This window comes from Puma concolor, chromosome F2 (assembly GCF_028749965.1).
Source record: "Puma concolor isolate L17-30 chromosome F2, mPumCon1.1.hap2, whole genome shotgun sequence".
Classification (NCBI taxonomy): domain Eukaryota; kingdom Metazoa; phylum Chordata; class Mammalia; order Carnivora; family Felidae; genus Puma; species Puma concolor.
In genome coordinates this window covers 75,438,240-75,456,095 of record NC_141684.1, presented here as the reverse complement: position 1 = coordinate 75,456,095, position 17,856 = coordinate 75,438,240, and the positions used below count along the sequence as shown (strand labels likewise).

At 46.1% G+C, this 17,856-nt stretch overlaps 1 protein-coding gene and 1 long non-coding RNA gene across 2 annotated transcripts in view; one reads left to right on the top strand and one right to left on the bottom strand.

Moving 5' to 3' along the window:
• Positions 1–1,358: 1,358 nt before the first annotated feature.
• PENK (proenkephalin) lies at positions 1,359–6,427 on the bottom strand. The gene is made up of 4 exons (XM_086695119.1): positions 6,274–6,427; positions 6,134–6,190; positions 5,501–5,641; positions 1,359–2,332 (listed from the first exon to the last, which is right to left on the bottom strand). Exons 2-4 carry the CDS (start codon positions 6,170–6,172, stop codon positions 1,670–1,672), a joined length of 843 nt encoding a protein of 280 aa, XP_086551245.1. The 5' UTR covers positions 6,173–6,190; positions 6,274–6,427; the 3' UTR covers positions 1,359–1,669.
• Positions 6,000–17,856, top strand: part of LOC147572115 (uncharacterized) — a 390,805-nt gene continuing 378,948 nt past the window's right edge. Inside the window, exon 1 of the long non-coding RNA XR_015246584.1 lies at positions 6,000–6,213. This is a non-coding gene — a long non-coding RNA (uncharacterized LOC147572115). The remainder of the gene's footprint in view (positions 6,214–17,856) is intronic.

Sequence of the window (17,856 nt, the reverse complement as noted above, 5' to 3'; positions counted from 1 at the left end):
TTGTCTAAAGCTGAACAGAGACCTGATATCTCTGATGTGTTATAACCTCATCACTCCTTTTTGCTCATGTCACTGGTTTCCAAGGGCCAGCTTCTGTCTATCCCCTTCTTCCTGATCTGCTCCAAACACTTACATTACTTCCATTTCTAGTTCGAAAGGGAGAGGGCTCTCACCTGGAAGCAAAAGTTAGTTTGCCAGGGATCGGGAATATAGGCGGCGGTGTGGCTCTGAGAGTGGTGTTGACCTGGGACCCCTTGCACTGATCAGAAGTCTTCTCATAGTGTATGGCCGAGGGCATGTCCCAGGGACCCCAGCAGGGCTGGACTCCGGGACAGAACTCCCAGGACAGCGGGGCTGCCTCTCCAGAAGGGAGCACACAGGCTTGCAAGGTGGTGGACTGCAGGGTAGAGACTCTTTCTCTCCTTTTCTGAGTTGCTAAATTCTGAATTTGGGGGGAGGAACACAAAGGAGAGAGTGGGTGAGGGTCCTGGAGAAAGGACTTAGTGGATGGGAGTTTAGCTACAGGTAGTTTCAGCTAGAAAGAAAGAAGGAATGTTACATATGTTCTTATGTTTGTTGTTGCATGTTGTCCCCAATGGTTTAATTGATATGAAATGGCCATAAGCTTCTTGTGGGATAATCTGCCTTCTCAAATGTCTGTAATACCTTTTCAAATGATCTGGCCCCCAAATCCCTTCAGTCATCCCTTTACTCATTCGTATGTCCATTTATCAGATATTGGACAACGCAGTCTGGGTTGTGGTATCAGAGTATACAATAGTGAGAAAGATACAGTCCCAAGTTCTTCCAGTTGTTGGTAGTGACCTGAGCGAGGGACAGGGAGCTGGAAGGCAAAGGCTATTGCCTGGGAGCAAGAAGTTTGGGATCTTAATTCTACTTGTGTCCTTCAACTGCTGGGCGACCTTGGTTCAACTATTTAGCCAGAGGGCTTCATCTGCGTTTGTGAAATGGGACCAAATTATCTTTCATTTCTTATTAACTTCTAAAATACTTTGCTGAAGAAAACGGACATACACATCTGGATATCAGTGCAGATTGCCTTATATATGAGGGCATAGCTAGTTTCTTTATTAGGTTTTGGTTTTTCTTCCTGTATCTGATTTCCAGAAACGAAGAGTGGAAATACATTGTATTTTGCCCCGTGTGTTTACTCATCTAAGATTTTCCATGTAAGGAACGAAACGAAAAATGGCTTGGCCGCGTCAGCGGTTGGAAGAGGAGGCCAGTGGTGAGTCTGTCAAAAGCAGATGGCCTCAGTGTCTTCAACTTTAGGAAATACCGTGGAGACCGGAAGGCGAATGAGAACCTTGGGGAAGAAGAAACTTACAAGAATGTCATGCAGTCGGGGTAATGGGTTTATTGTACCTATTTACAAGTAAGCATTTACTGGTATTTTTGTCAAGAGTGAAGGACAAAGGAACACCAACCATTTTAGCATGAACACGACACAGCTGCAATAGACCAATACTGAGCATCAACACGGTCGAGAGAACACGGCGCCCGAAGCGAGCGCTTGCAGGTTGTGTAGTTAGTTACCCAGACAATAAAGGCCACTGTACCATGCAAGCAGTGCGCGATAATAACACACGATTGACCGGGGGACAGAGGGAGGCCTGCTGGGGCCTGGGGTCATCGGCCGGGAAGGGGGTCAGAATCTCGTAAATCCTCTGTATCTCTTCTCCACATCGGGAACTTCTTTGGAGTAGCTTTCGCCTTCTTCGTCGGAGGGCAGAGAGTCGGCAAAGCGCTTGAGGAAGCCCCCGTACCTTTTCTGGTAGTCCATCCACCACTCGGGCCGACCGACTCTTCTCATGAAGCCCCCGTACCGCTTCTGCAGCATCTTGGCTTCTTGCGCCAGTTGGGGGCTGCCCTTCAAGGCTCTCATGAAGCCCCCGTAGCTCTTGCTCACGTCTTCATCATCACCGCCCTCACGGTGGCGGCCGCCGTCTCGGGTCTCCCCAGGCCCCAGCAGCTCTTTCAGCAGGTCCGAGGAACTGGCCAGGGCGTCCTCCTCCTCCTCGGCGTCCTTCTTCATGAAGCCCCCGTATCTCTTGGCCAGGATCTCCCCCGCGGGGGCCTCTTCTTCCGGCTCCTGCGGATACAGCTCATCCATTTTCTTCATGAAGCCTCCATACCTTTTCATGAAGCCCCCGTACTTTTTGGCTAGCGCGTGGCTCTCCTCGGGGCTGCTCTCTCTGAGGGCGCTGGTGCCGTCTTGAGGAATCTCCAGCTGGGTCAGCTTCAGGAGCTCCTTGCAAGTTTCCCAGGTCTTGAGAGAAGGCAGTTTCCCTTCACATTCCAGGGTGCAAGCCTGGGAAAGGAATCCCATTTAGTGATACAAAGAGGCTTTTCTGGTTTCATTAGGTAAACGGTTTTTCTGTGTGTGTGTGTGTGTGTGTGTGTGTGTGTGTGTCTGTGTGGAGTGTGCTTTCCTATGGAAACTCTTCTATGACAACGTGATTTCCAATTTCTCATTACAGCTTTTCAATATTCTGAACAGGCACATCAAAGGGAAATGGAATCATTGTGGGTAATTAACTGAGTCAAATTAGAATTTGTCTTTGAATTTGGACAGACTGTAGCTACCACGCCATTTCAGTATTGTAAAAGACTTTTTTCCACCCAATTTTAACCTCGACTGGCTGCCTGCACAATCTAATTTCACTGAGTAACCTTCCACTGTTGATTGCATTTTGTTCAAGCTTTTTCTAACCAAAAGGGAGAAACTTCTCTTTACCTAATTAGGGATATCATCCCCAGATTCCTTTTATCTTCTTGTCTTACAGATAAGGTCAATATTAATAATATTAGGTTGTTTACTTTCTTGTGTTACTATTCTACCTGGAATGGCATTTAGTATTCCTGCAAACATTTTCATCCTTGAAAGAAAGACAGCAATTTCAGAATAAGTTGCAGAAGAAAGACATTCTAAAACTCAGTGTAAGTCTATGAATTACTTGGATGATGACATATTGAGTTGCTGCATGTTTTGTTTTTTGCCCCCTTGGTTGATTAAAACAGATTTAATCATCTTGAACAGAATCTTTCTTATGATGAGATCTGATATGCAACTATGCATATGCAAATATTCACACATTATTCATATTTCTTAAGTTACCAATGTACAGAAAAGTTTCCCCTCCCAATGGAAATCATATTATTTGATAAAATGGGAATGAGATGTGATCTGTATATAATTCCTTCTTTTTATTATGTAATAATTAAATTTTAATCAGCATAAGATTTAGACTATGTGTTCTAACAATCTTAAGATTCTCTTCTATCCAGTAGACCACTTGGGCATAATAAAAAGAGAAGTAATATTGCATGACCATTTATAAAGTCTATATAATAGTTCTGGGCGTTTCAGGGCTTTTGATAGCTGCCTCAAGTCTACTTATGGAACCCAGGTTACAGACCCTTGATTTAGTAAAACCAGGCCCAGTCTTGGTATTTAAAATATATTGGTATATTAATTTGTATAAAACACACACATGTTACTTTCACAATGCAAGAAAGTATTTTCTTAGTGCAACAAAATTCCTTAGGGTTCTTTAACCAGCTCCTAATAATTAAACTTTGTGTCTAAGAAAAGTAAAGGGATGCTTTATAAACCCCTCCAGATGATGCAATTAAAATGATCCTGTGTTACTCTGGACATCTGAGCAAGAAACAAAAACACCACTAAAAACATAAGCTGTTCAGGGGTCAATACCATTTCCATTCGAAAATGAAATATCAACGATCTCTTTGCCAAAAATTACCATTGAACATTTTGTATACTGTCACCAAAAGGCTTTTTAATGTTGAGATTCTTTCAACAAGAAATGATGACAACTAGAAAACAAACAAAACAAAAACAAAAACAAAACACACACACTCATGCTAAAAGAAGTGATGTTAATTTACAAGTTCCAATATATGTCTATGCATCTGGACAACAACCCTGGCATTCCTGCTTAGCTTTGCACCCATCACCAAACAAAACACAAGTGACTTTCACGTGGTAGAGGCTCCATATTTGTTACGTTGATTCTACATACTTTTGGTCAGGCAACCTCATTTTTCATAGGTCTTCTGCATCTGAGCTGAAATTCCAGAACTGCCGTAATATCAACAACACAGTCATTAACAGTCTTTTGTCACAGAGAAACTAACAACCCTACAGTGTTGTTGGCAAACCAATCAGCCAAGGCAAAACCCATCAGCCAAACAAATCAGAACGACAAAGGCTAGCTGAAGGGGGTTGTTGCCCCTATTTGAGATGCAACATTTTATCAGAGTTTAAATATAAAGCCCTACTATGTGTCTTCTCTTTCAGGCCATGCAAGTACCTGTGCATATTGAATGAAGGGGCCCAGGTACTTCAATTGAAACAAGCCAACGTTTAACCTGAAACGTACACTTTGGGTTTTCTGGAATCCTTTCCTTAATTTTCACCCCTATTTTATACGTCTACATCACAACATTTCTTCAAAGGCTGAGATGGGGAACTTAACTCTTTGGATTAATACATTATTTTCTACTGAGCCTCTTAAGTCATCACGGAATTTCAACAAATTGAGAAGACTGTGCAAAGGGATCCCTGGAGAAGCCAGTTAAAATGAAGCTTCCTGGGTCCCCAATTCAGAGATTCTGATTCAGTAGAGCACCAAGGCTGATTTACCAGCACAGGGACTATGATTAGAATGAGTGGGGGCTCTTTGTTCTCCGCTTCTCTCCTCCCCTTCCCCCCAGCTTCTGTCCTGTAGTTATCTTTGCATTGTTGTGACCTCTTTGGACACCTTTCCTGTGCCTTTTTCATAGCAAATTAAATTGTTGTCTTAGTGGGTATGACAAAAGTACATTCAAGGGAAGACAGAAGTTGAATTCCGGGGTCACTTGCCTGTAAGATGTGCTGATCTGTTTCTCCCCCTTCCACTGCACCCCCCTTCCTCTCCCTTCCTCCCGATCCCAACCCTTTCCTCTCTCCTATCCACAGGTGAGGGTAAGGGCTTGAGGGACCTGAAGTTGAAAGGGCTGGAGAAATGAAATCCAAAGAAAGATAACGAAATGTCACTAATGAAAAATGACATTATTTGCAGGAAGGATGGGAGGATGGGTTATGTGCAAGGGGACCTTCGTGGGATATGTTGGGAACTGGGGTGACCGAACATCGTCTTTGGGACAGGTGGGGTGACCACCGAATGCTCTCCAAGATGCTGAAGGGCGCATATCCCGGGGCTCCTGCATCCCCAGGGGTAAAACGAACTTGGTTTGTGGGGAGACGCTGCCTCTTTTATCGGTCACTAGAGGGTCGCGGGTCCCGAAGCTGAGAGCTAGAGCGGGACTTTGGTAGGCGTTCAGGGAACGGTCGGACACCTGCGTCACCGCGGAGATCGGCGCCGCGGCGGCGGGACCGAGTGTGACCGGGGGATGCGCCCTGTCTGCGGACCGGCTCGGCTCCCAGCCCTCCCGCCCGCCCGCCTCGGTAACTCACCAAGGGGTTGATGTCGGTGGGGCGCGCCAGGCGGTAGCTGCACGTCGCGCAGTCCTGGCTGCATTCCGCCCTCACGGTCGCCAGGAGCCCGGGGCCGAGCGCCAGCAGCCAAGTGCAGAGTGTCAGGAACCGCGCCATGGGCTGCGGGGAGAAAGAGACGCGAACTCGGAGCGCGCCCGGAGCAGAGCGCGCGACCTTCGGAGGGACCCGTCGCCGGGACAGTCCCAGCCGGCGGCTGTCGAGCCGGAGCTCCCAGGGATGCGCCTTCCTGGGCCCCCCTCCCGCCTGGCCGGCGCCGCTTTTGTAGGCCCAGGGGGCAGATGGCCCCGCGGCCTCCAGGTAGGCACTGCCACTGGCCCCCCGAGCCCGCGGATGCCCGGGGCTCTCTTTCTGGGCTCCCACAGCCTAAGGAGGATTCTGGAGAGAACACCACCTGCGAAGACCAAATGAGAGAGAACCGGAGCCTTGGGGCGTGGGGGGGGGGGGGGGAGCCGACATTCACCCGGGTCACAAACAGGCACCCGAAGAAAGTTGGGGCGCCCCAGGCAATGAAGGAAAACGCCGATTCGAACCGAGCGGGCGGACGGTCGCAAACGCACGCAGCAAAGGCGCGGTTTGGACAAGTTCACTCACGTTGATGCCGTTCGGATGGCGCAGGCTGGTCGGCGACATCGGGTCCCAAGCGCTGCTCTAGATGGGAGAGAACAAGGCAGGTGTGAGGCGGGCGGGGATCGGGGCGAGCGGCCGGGGGCGCGGGCAGACGCGGGTCTCACCGTCGCGGTCCTCGGCGTCGCCGCGGGGCCGCGGGCTGGACTGCAGGGCTCGGCGCGGCTGCCTCGCTTGGCCTGACTGTCCTGGGGCTGGTGGCGGCCGGAGTCACTTTATAATTAGCCCCCAAGCCAAGGAGGCGAGCGCGCCCCAATCGCCGGCGGGCTGCAGCTGACGCAGGCCCTACGCCAGTCCCGCGCCGACGCCCTCGTGGGAGGGGTCCGTCCCGGCCCCAGCACGCGGGCCCGGGGGCGGGGGCGGGGGGCGCAGGGTGGCTCAGCTCGGGGCTGGGTGACACATCGAGGCAGTCGGGGCTTGTGGAGAGAGAGTGGGATGACATCAAGTCCCCCCCGGGTGAGGTCACTGAAATCGCACGCCCTGGGGGTGCGGGCTCCACGGAGAGAGCCGAGGGGGAGGCGTCAGGAGGGGCAGGTGGGCAGACTTAGATTTCTGGAATGTGCTGGAGACCCTCCGAGCGAGTGAACCTGCCCTTTCTCCGCCTCCCCCTGGGGCGCTGGGTGGTCGCGGTGGGTGCCCGGCACGGCCGTCCCGAATGTCATTTATGCACCTGTCTGTACCCACCTCCCCCACTGGATTCTCAGGTCCCTGCCTCAGAGTCTAACCGCGTCCGGCGCATCGTCGGAGGCGCTCAGGGAAGGGTTAAAGTACAGAAAGATGGAAACTTATCGGGAATCTTAAAAATCCCCGGACAGCGTTCCCCTTTCGCGTTAGTGGGACCCTTGCCCAAACGTGGACTGGAACAGCGTTCCTCTAGGGACAACACGCCGCGCGGCAGCGGCGGGAGGGGACCCGCCTTTACCCAGCTCCCTAGCCAGGCTTCCCAGTCGGGGACACGCTGCCTCTAGCGCTGTGCCCAGAGTGTCCTGGGGGTTTTGATGAGTGACAGGGGGGTGCAGGGCGGGTGTGATGCTAGCGTGCCAGGACTGGCGAGGGAGAGACGAGCGACGCGGTACCCCGGGCGCCTGGGGCTTGGGGGCGCACCTCCGCTGCTCAGGGGAGAGGGCCAGGAGCCGGCGGTGGGGTCTGGGGCTGCGGGTTGAGGCTCTCACTCCGCCACTTTCTAGTTCTGCGGAACACTGCCAAGAAGCAAGTTATGTGTCTTATGTAAGGCCTCACTTTCCTCGTTTGGCGAATAGGAACCAGAGGGAATGTGCCGTTCGTAAGGTTCGGAGAGGCGCAAATGAAATAATGGGCGAAAGCATTGATTTAGCCTTGTGTCCGGCCTATAGCAAGCCCTAGAAATGCGCATCTGATCTGACACCTGTCATCATCCGCCCTTTGGTTTGTCCATCACCCACCCATCATACATCTATTGTTTATTGATCCAGCCACGTATCCATCTGGCCTGGCCCTAGAGGGAGGCCACAAACTGTCCCAGAGCCCAGAGGGAGGCCACAGACTGTCCCAGAGCCCCCCTCACACACAGAGAGAGCCTCCGGTCTTTCCCAGCCACACGGACCCGCCACGACCTCAGCCTTCGCAGGTGCCCGCAGCCTCAGGGCTCCGCGGAGGCTCGGGCCGCGCCGCATCTCCCAGGTTTGTCGCTAGAGGGCAGCGCTCTCCTGCGTAGCTTTGCGGGCGCAGGGAAGGGGGCTCCGCGGGCCAGCTCGGGACCCTCACCCCGGGTGGCCGCAGCGCCGCAGCAGTGCAAGGCCTGCCCTCCGGGCAGGGGCAGCTCTGCGGCGGGGGACCTGGAAATGCTAGCGCCCGGGGTGCGGCCGCAGAACGCCGGCATTGACATCTTGCCGGAAAAGCATCACATGCCTCTGGGGCCCTTCAGCCTCTTCGCCATCAGGGGGCTGATAGAATCGTCCCCAGCTACTTTCTCTCTCTCTCTCTCCCCACCGAGAGGAGAGCTGACATCTGTACCTGAGGTCTCCCCCAGTGGCCTGGGCTTTGTAGTCCGTGCAAAAGGAGCGCAAAACAAAGCCTGCCCGACAGGAGAGAAACCCCGCTGTATCGGAGCCCGGGGAGCACCTGGGCATCGTCTAAGAAGTGTAAAAACACAATCGGGGGCAAGAGGCTGAGACGTGTGTGTGTGTGGGACGACGGCACCACGTGTGGCTTCCTTAGGATACACGGGGCTAGACACGGAAGAGCTCCTTAGAATCTGGGAAAAGTATAGAAACTGAAGGGTGAAAGGAGTTTGGGGGAGGGTTTATTCCAACCCTCACTTTACAGATGGGGGAAAAAAAACCCGGCGCGGCCAAGTGACATCCAAGGGGCTGGCCCAGGCAGTGGCAAAACCAGGTTCTGCCATACCTTTCTGGGGAGGCCTCAGGTTTGGTTTGTTTCTGTTGGAACAATCAATGTCTACTCTGAGTTAGTTTCCCTCGGTGAGTCTGCATCTTTCCTTGCAGGTTTTTAAATGTCAGGAAAGAGAGGGGCACCTGGGTGGCTCAGTCGGTTAAGCATCCCACTCTTGATGTGGGGGGGGGGGGGGGCGCTTAATCTCACAGTTGGTAGGTTCGAGCCCCACATGGGGCTCTGTGCTAACAGTGTGGAGCCTGCTTAGGGTTCTCTTTCTCCCTCTCTGTCTGCCCCTACTCTGCTTGTTCTCTCTCTCTCTCTCTCCGTCAAAACAAATAAACTTAAAAAAAGAAATAAATGTCCCTTCCCCCCATCTGCCCTTGGAGGCTGAAGGGCATGCATTTTGTATTTATTTCTTTATATTTGACTCATGGCAGTGGGTTGCAAGGAATTCATCTTTTCACGATCCAGTAAATATTTTTAAGAACTAGTAGATATTGCAGTTACCTTCTGAAAAAAGACTGTTCTAGAAACCAGACTCAACAAAGGGAAAGGAATCTTCTCTTAAGGCATTTAATCCAGAGAATTCTGATTTCCATGTCAGGATCAAGATGTCTCCTTCTTCTGATCCTAGGGTCCCGAACTGTAGATAAAGGGATTTACTCCAGAGACCAAAAAAAAGTGATTTGTAAAACCTTGACGATGAGTGGTGTTCTGGTTGCTGTAGGAGGGATTTTAAAAGTCCTTGCAATATTCTCTTTCACCATCTCCAGGATGGAAAATGCCTAAATTGAATGCTGTCTTTCAAGTGTCCGTGCTGCCACTGCCACCTAGATACAGATACTTTATTATGGAACCTGCTACCTCATTGCCCCTCAGTCCCTAACATATCAGTAGTGGGAACACGGCAGTTTCGCGCTCCAGGGATTGTGTAACGTTTCAGCATAAAAGCACCATGTTCTAACATTTCAGATGTTTGGAGTCCTGCCAGAGGCACGGTAAACTTGCCTTTTTCCGTTACGAGCTAGAGCATAGGCTTTGCAAGCTACGATTCTGTGAGCTAGGCGCATTACGGCAAAGGATCCCTGTTAAGGGATTCTTCTTCAGACTGGCTCAGAACACAGGTCACAGACAGATTCTAAGTGGGATTGGTTGGAAGGGGATGCTTTTATGGTGTGATAGATCCCCACTTCAAGGAAAATGAGTCTGGTACATTCTCACTCTGAAAAATTCAGGAAACAAAATAAGCCCCTTAGAAGGAAAAGTAACCTGGTGCAAAGTCACCTAAGAGTAAGTTTAAATAATAGATAACGTGTCAGCGCATCAGAAAGGGGGGGGGGGAAGGGTGAACAACAATAAAAACAGCAGGGAAGGGAAACTAAACGCAGCACATCAAACATAATGTGTACACATATGTAAACTTAGAATTGAAATAGAGTTCCTAAATTAGGCCTTCAGCTCTCAGACATGAAAAACTAAATTTTAGGGCTAAGCATAGGTAATTAGGCCATGAATAAAGCAAGTCACATGATGACTGATTAGATTAAATGAAGATATAGCTGAGGATCTAACCAATATATGGATTCTTTTTTTTCTTCTTCTTCTTCCAGGCATCTGAATCTTAATTTTATTTCTTACTCCAATAAGGAACAGAAAATCCAATTTTAAACAAGGTATGTTTTATAATATTAATAAAGAAGAGAAATTTTTAAAGAATAAATCTTACAAAAGAGGTACAGAGCCTTAATAGAGAGCATCAAAAAATGATCACAAAAAAACACGACCTAACAAATGGAAAACATAATCCCTAATTTAATTACTTCCTGTGGTGTCATTTATCTTGTTTCTCTATCTCCTGCATTTCCTAGAAACTGAAATTTACATCTTAAGTCTTGCTAGATTCAGATGAAGCGTTTTTGACTAGACTGCATCATAGGTGATATTGTCTACTTTATATTTCATGACATAAATATATCTGGTCATCCCATCATGACTGAAGCTAAGAATAGCCACTGAATTAGGGTGATTGGCCACTTGACTGGAATGATCTCTGGTTCTTTTAGTTATCATTGGCAAGAAATTATTTTCATGGTCATTATAAAATTTATAACAAAAGTAAAGAATCCAACAACATTTGCCTGTCTCCATTGACAAATGTAATCCGTTTCTTTCGCTAATCCAAAAATACTACGAACTCGGACTTTTTCCTATCACAGATTTAAAAAATGACTGTGAAACTCGACCTGGCAGATCGCACAACCAATCCCCCGCGGCCAGTTTGTAATTACTAAAACCACATCCTCCGCATAGAAATACACTTCCCATGTTTTCAAGGTCGAGATTTGGGGCTGTAGTCCGAAGCTTGGCCTCTAGGCACCTGCCCGGCTTCGCTTCGGGTTGTGGCAGCATGCTTCCCCGGGCACAGGTGAACAAACCCGTCTAGACCTCCACGCCCCTTGTCCGGCGGAGGTAGGACGTACCCGATATTGGCTGTTCAGTAATGTCCAGGTGCTGTCGCGCTGTCTTGCTTTCCACACCACGTTGCAGGGTTGCTGTGCATTCAGGACGTCCCTCGTCCCGCTCTCTGGTTCTGGGATGGGTGTGGCACTCAGTCAGACTCTGCTCAGATCAGGTGGCCTTCAGAGGAGCCCCAGATGAAGCCGTTCTCACTCTGAGGTGACTGGCCCCAGGACTCCAATGACCTCATGTCCAGCCCGGCTGCCTCGTGGACGGAGAGTAGTACCTCCTGGCCTACCGGCCACTCAGGGCACCCTGTCTGGTAAGCTCTACCAGGATGCAAAAGCTGGGGGCGAGCTGGAAAAGTTCAGATGTCTGAAGGATTCCAGAACAGCTTAACTTTCAGAGACTGATTTTTGGAATTGCCCTGAAGAAATTTGATAGCCGCCTCAGAGCCATGTTAGGAAATTGCCTTGCCTCTTTGGAACTAAACCTTATTTAACAACCCGAGTTTAATTTGCTCTGGGTTGTTTCCAAAATCAAACGGCTGATCCCGTCTGTAGGACCTGCAGAGAAGGCAAAAAATATTAATTGAATGAATGAATGAATGAATGAGTGAAAACATGCACCAAGGAAGCAATTTCCACAATTGAGGCGGTGCTGGAGGAGGGGTTCGAAATAGGTTTTGAGCACCAATAAATCCCTGGAATAAATGCCTGGGGTCCAGTTTACCTGAAATTCTGGCGGGATATTCCTTTGCATATGACCCACAGCACAGAGCTTTACACATAATGGAGACTCGGTAAAGTTGTTTTTAAAAACTACCTTGCTACTTGTAGTCACCTCTTCCATGGTTCCCATGTTCGTGCGATGGATTCAACAGGTTAAAATATTGTCATAAAATTATATAAGGACACAGCCAAAATCCTGCAGGCATTCGCTTCTAAGTCTATCATTATTCTCTTGATATTTCCTTTGTTTTGTATAGCTATTAGAACTTAGAATAAAATTTTTTTAATGTCTATTTATTTATTTTTGAGAGACAGAGTGAAAGAGAGAGAGAGACAGAGACAGAGAGACAGAGAGAGAGAGACAGGTAGAGAGAGAGGGAGATAGAAATCCCAAGCAGGGTCTGCACTGTCAGCACAGAGCCTGACATGGGGCTCGAACTCACGGACTGTGAGATCATGACCTGAGCCAAAAATCAAAAGTTTGGATGCTTAGCCCACTGAGCCACCCAGATGCCCCTAGAAAAAAAGTTTTTTTAATATGCTTATGAAAATCAGTCCAGAGAAGGTCTTGTGTGTGTGGCACAAAACGAGGTGAGAGAAAGTAAGGTTGGAATATATGCATTTTTTCCAACTCTGAAGCTCTTATCTGATAATCCATTTGGTGGAGGAACAAACCCGGTGAATATCTTAGCAGATATCCTAGAAGATATCCTAGATATCCTAGATAAAATCCTGCAAGATTTTATGAAGAGAAACAATTATTTTTCTATTAAGAGCTTAGGATCAGAAAATGCTAATTTGAATTTCTGTTCTGCTTTCAATGGAATGTATACACTTGGGAATGTGAATTTCTAAACCTCATTTTTCTCATCTGTACAATGAGGATAATAAAAAACTACCTGCATTAATTTGTTGCCTGGATTAAATGAAAAACGAATATATGGACAGTGTTAGGTATTGCATTTATATTAGCGACCCTTTTTATTGTGCTAAAGAATTTCTGAGGCAAAATGTTTTTTCCTTGGTTTCTGGATTGTCATGTTAGAAGCCTCTCATTTTTGAAGCTGTGACTTGTTTGCTTTAGTGGAGTGTTCAGATAATGAAAGCAACTGAGTATTTTGATATGGTTGAAGGACACAGGTTTTTTATCTACCTGGATCCAGTGCTCCAAATCAAAAATTACAACCATAGAAGCACCTGGGTGGCTCAGTCAGTTAAGCGTTTGACTTCGGCTCAGGTCATGATCTCACGGCTCGTGAGTTCGGGCCCCACGTCAGGTTCTGTGCGGACAGCTCGGAGCCTGGAGCCTGCTTCGGATTCTGTGTCTCGCTCTCTCTCTACCCCTCCCCTGCTCGTGCTCTGTGTCTCTCTGTCTCAAAAGTAAATAAGCATTAAAAAAAAAATGGGAAAACAATTACAACCATAGAGCAATTTATAATAACTGTAGGTAGCAAGCTGCTTCATAAAACTGTAATAAGATATGCTGAAAGAACTGACTTGTGGATAGCACAATCTCGTCGATTGTTATTGTGCTTGGGAATATATTATAGAGCATTTATCTCCAACATTTCTGTGTATAGCAGAGCAAATTAGGGGAGGAAGATGTAAAAGAGGTGCTTGGCCCAGGGCACTTGGGGCCTCCATAGGAGGGCAGAGTTGGAACAACAGGAGAGAGAGAGAGAGAGTCCTAAAACAAGGTAGAGACAGGAAGGAGCCCATCGATGAAGACAGCTGTGGGAGGCCATGGGCGTGGTGGTCTGGGGGAAAGCACCCGGTCACTCAGGGCAGTGTGACACAGGGAACATTGACTCCTCTACATCCCCTTTTCTCTGCAGTGTCCACTCCCCCAGGGAGCTAGCTGCCTCCAAGAAGAGTTGTGCAGAGATGTGAGGAGAGGAGATGTTTTTGTTCCTCATGTATAATGTGTTGGTGTGGGGTTTTTAAAATTTTATTTATTTATTTTGAGAGAGAGAGAGAGAGAGACAGTGTGTGTGCATGCGAGTGGGGGAGGGGAAGAGAAAGAGCACATGCATGAGAGAGAGAGAGAGAGAGAGAGAGAGAGCTCTGTTAGCGCAGAGCCTAATGTGGGGCTCAATTGCACAAACCACGAGATCGTGACCTGAGATGAAATCAAGAATCAGATGCTTAACTGACTGAGCCACCCAGGTGCCCAACTGTGTTCGTGTATTTGACCTGACATCCTCCAGAGATGATGTGGGAATCAGACAGAGAGTGGGCATGTTGGGATCATCTCTATCACTTGCCCAGTCCTTCCTTCTCCCCCAGAGGATGAGACACACTCACTCAATAATGAATGGACATACACTTGGGAGAAGTTCCTGGCCTCCTTGCTGTAGGCTCCTTCCTGATGGATTTGCTTCTTTTACTTCCCCTGTGTCCGATTTTGCACACAATACCTCCCAAGCCCTTAGGGAAGTTTGAGTCATTGACTACCCCTTTCTCCCATGTATTGCTAGTCTTTGCCTCTCTACTGTTTCTTTGTCCTCATATTCCACTCCTACGCACAAAAACTTGCTTGTTTTTTCTCTTATGTTTAAAAGAACACTTTCTTGGGGCGCCTGGGTGGCTCAGTTGGTTGAACGTCTGACTTCAGCTCAGGTCACGATCTCACAGTTTGGTTCATGATTCAAGCCCCACGTCAGGCTCACTGCTGTCAGCACAGAGCCTGCTTTGGATCCTCTGTCCCCCTCTTTACCCTTCCCCCGCTCATTCTCTCTCTCTCTCTCTCTCTCTCTCTGTCTCTCAAAAATAAATAAACATTTAAAAAATAAATGAACACTTTCTTATATCTGTAATAATTCTTCTCCCAGCCCACCTTCTATCCTACCATTATCATCTCTTTGCAGTTAGGGTGTTGAAGAATGGTCTAACTTTTTCATTGGCCCTTTTCCATCTCCCATGACTTCCTTATGTCATTTAGATTCTGTGCTTACCACTCTAGCAATATCATACTTGTTAACGTCAGCAATAACCTATGAGATGAGGAGCCAAGAAACTATTTTCCATTCTTATATTACTTGTCAGATCTGCCGTACTGGACACCGTTGACTGTGTCCTCTTTCTAGGTATTGTCCTTGAAACTTTTTTCTTGTATCTTCTCAGTTGTTCCTTCTTTTTTTTTTTTTTATTAAAAAAAATTTTTTTTAGCGTTTATTTATTTTTGAGACAGAGAGAGACAGAGCATGAACGGGGGAGGGGCAGAGAGAGGGAGACACAGAATCTGAAACAGGCTCCAGGCTCTGAGCTGTCAGCACAGACCTTGACGCGGGGCTCGAACTCATGGACCGTGAGATCAAGACCTGAGTCGAAGTCGGACGCTTAACCGACCGAGCCACCCAGGCGCCCCTCAGTTGTTCCTTCTTACTCTACCTCCTAGACTTTTTCTTCTCCATCTGTCCCTTAAATGGTGATGTTCTCTATGGTTTTGTCTGGTGCCTTATCTCATCTCAAGTTATTTATACGTTCTTCTCGGGAAAAGCTATCCACTTTAGGGCTTTACCTTTATTCATATATTCATTATTCCCAAGTCTTTATTTTTAGTTCAATTTAGTTTTCTGTCTGCGTGAGTTTGTCCCAATTTGTACGTTCTCCAGGCACCTCAAACTTAGTCTGTGTTCAACTACTTTAGTCATTTCTTCTTCACGTCTGCTCTCGCTTCTGTCTTCTCTCTCAGTGAATGACAGACATCTGGAAATCATTCTTTTCAAATCTTGCACTTAGCCCTTCTAATGGATGTGTACTGACACCTTCTAATTTAATTTATACTTCCCCGATGACTAATGATGTTAAGCTTCTTTTCAGGTGCTTTTTGGCCAGTCATATTTTTTGTGATATGTCAATTTACATATTTTGCCCATTTTTATTTGACTGTTTACCTTTTTATGATTGGGTTGTCAGAGCTCTTTGTATATTCTGGTTATAAATACTCTGTCATAAAGGCACACCATGAATATTTTCTTCCAGTGTCAAGCTTGTCTTTTTATTTTCTTAACTATGTTTTTGAAGCACCAAAGATTTGTGCCTTATCTACGAAATCTTTACCTACCCCAAGGTTGTAAAAGAGACTCTCCTCTTTTCTTCTGGAAGTTTTACAGTTTTAGTTGTTATGTTTAGGCCTTTGATATATACCAAGTTAATATTTGTGTCTGTGATAAGGGTCAAAGTTAATTTTTTTTTTTTTCAAAATGAATACCCAGTGTTTCAGCACTATTTCTTGACAAGACTATTCTTTTCTCATGGAATTATCTCGGAAACTTGATCAAAAATCACTTGACCGTAATGTGAGGATCTATTTCAAATTCTCTATTTGATTCTCTATCAAATTCTCACTGATTAAATGTCTATCTTTAACATTCCACACTCTCTTGATTACTATAGCTTTATATATGTATAAAATACATATATTGTCTATCTTTAACATATATATCTCTATCATATCTATCTCTAACATATCTATCTAACATATCTATCTAACATATCTATCTCTATCATATCTATCTCTAACATATATAAAATATATAATGTTTACCTTTAACATTCCACACTCTTTTGATTACTACAGCTTTATATTAAGTCTTGAAATCAAACCGTAAACCTTCCAACTTTGATCTTCTTTTTTGTAATTGTTTTAGCCATTATGAATTCTTTACATTTCCGTATAAACCTCAGAATTAGTTCATCAATTTCTACAGAAAAGCCTGCTGGGATTTTGATTGAACTGAATTAAATCTTAGATCAGTTTTGGAATAATTGACATCTTAACATCTGTGTCTCTCAATCCTCTTTCCATTTTTCTCAGGTCTTCTTTAATTTTTTCTCAGCAATGTTTTATGGTTTTAAGTGTGTAGGTATTGCATACTTTTTTATTAAAAATTAAAAAAAAATTTATTCCTGAGCATTTCACACATTTTGATCTCTTTCAAATCATATTATTTTCAAGCTTATTTCCCAGTTGTTTGTTACTGGTTCTATTTTGTTTTTAATAGAGGGACACACTTTGCTAAGTACTAATGTTATTCTGTGTTAGTTTATAAATGATCGTGTATTTCTCCTCTCCTAGCCTGTAGGTGACTTTCCATAATCATGTTTTTATTCTCCTTATGTAGGCACTCAATAAAACCTGCACAATAAAAGTTTTCTGAATGAAGAGATCACTTTCAAGATCAAGTTCGTTTTGGTTTCGTTTTCAAAAGACCGTTGAAAAAGGCTCAGAATTTAAAACTCTGGGAATTCTCATAGCTTGAGCTAGATCTGAAAAGCAGGGTGAAGTGATTTGACAATTACATGACTGATGTGAAAAATGTGGACATTTCTCTACTTGAGTGGCATCGACATGATCTATTGTTCATCTTAACAAGATAAGTGTCAAATCACATCTGACTTGTGCTATCTCAGGAGAGAAGCCTAAAAAAGAGGAGAAGGAATGTTAACAATCGATTCGAAAGCCACAGCCTTGCACACAGATGTAAGGAGTAGGAGTTGATGTAGCTCAGGACCATTATAGAAATTATAGAGTAATAGAATCTCAGGGTTGCAAGAAATCCTAGAGGCAGAAGGAATTGAAGAATTAGAGGTATATAGCTGGGTCAGATGAAAGTGTGTTCCATTTCAATCTTGAGTTTCCATGGTTGTTGAACGAGATTACAGATGTATCTTAATTTTAAAAAAGTCCCATCATCTAGAGAGAGAAGGAATTTCTCATCTTGGTGAGTAGTGCCGCCATCTACTTTGGAGGCTGGAAACCGGAAGCTTCAGCTCTGTCTAGGTGCCCCTCACCTCAATCCTCTTTGGGTGTTCTGGTTGAGACGGTGTTTCTAAATAAAAACAGTCCATATTTTAAAACGAAAATCGATAACTAAAAATTAATTATCTTGATATTAGATTCAGACTTTTTGCAGGAAAAGCAAGATTTCTGGCTTCTCCTGGAGAGAGGGATATGTGGAAAGCTTTGGCCTTGGTTCTGTAATGATTGGAGCTGCAACTGATTGGAGTAAGGAGGGGCTGCTCTCTTTATGTGCTCTCTCTAATTTTCCATAGTCTCCACCATCCCGACCCCCAATACTCTTTACTAATTTGATCTGCTTGGCCCCTAGAGTCATGCGACTTTCC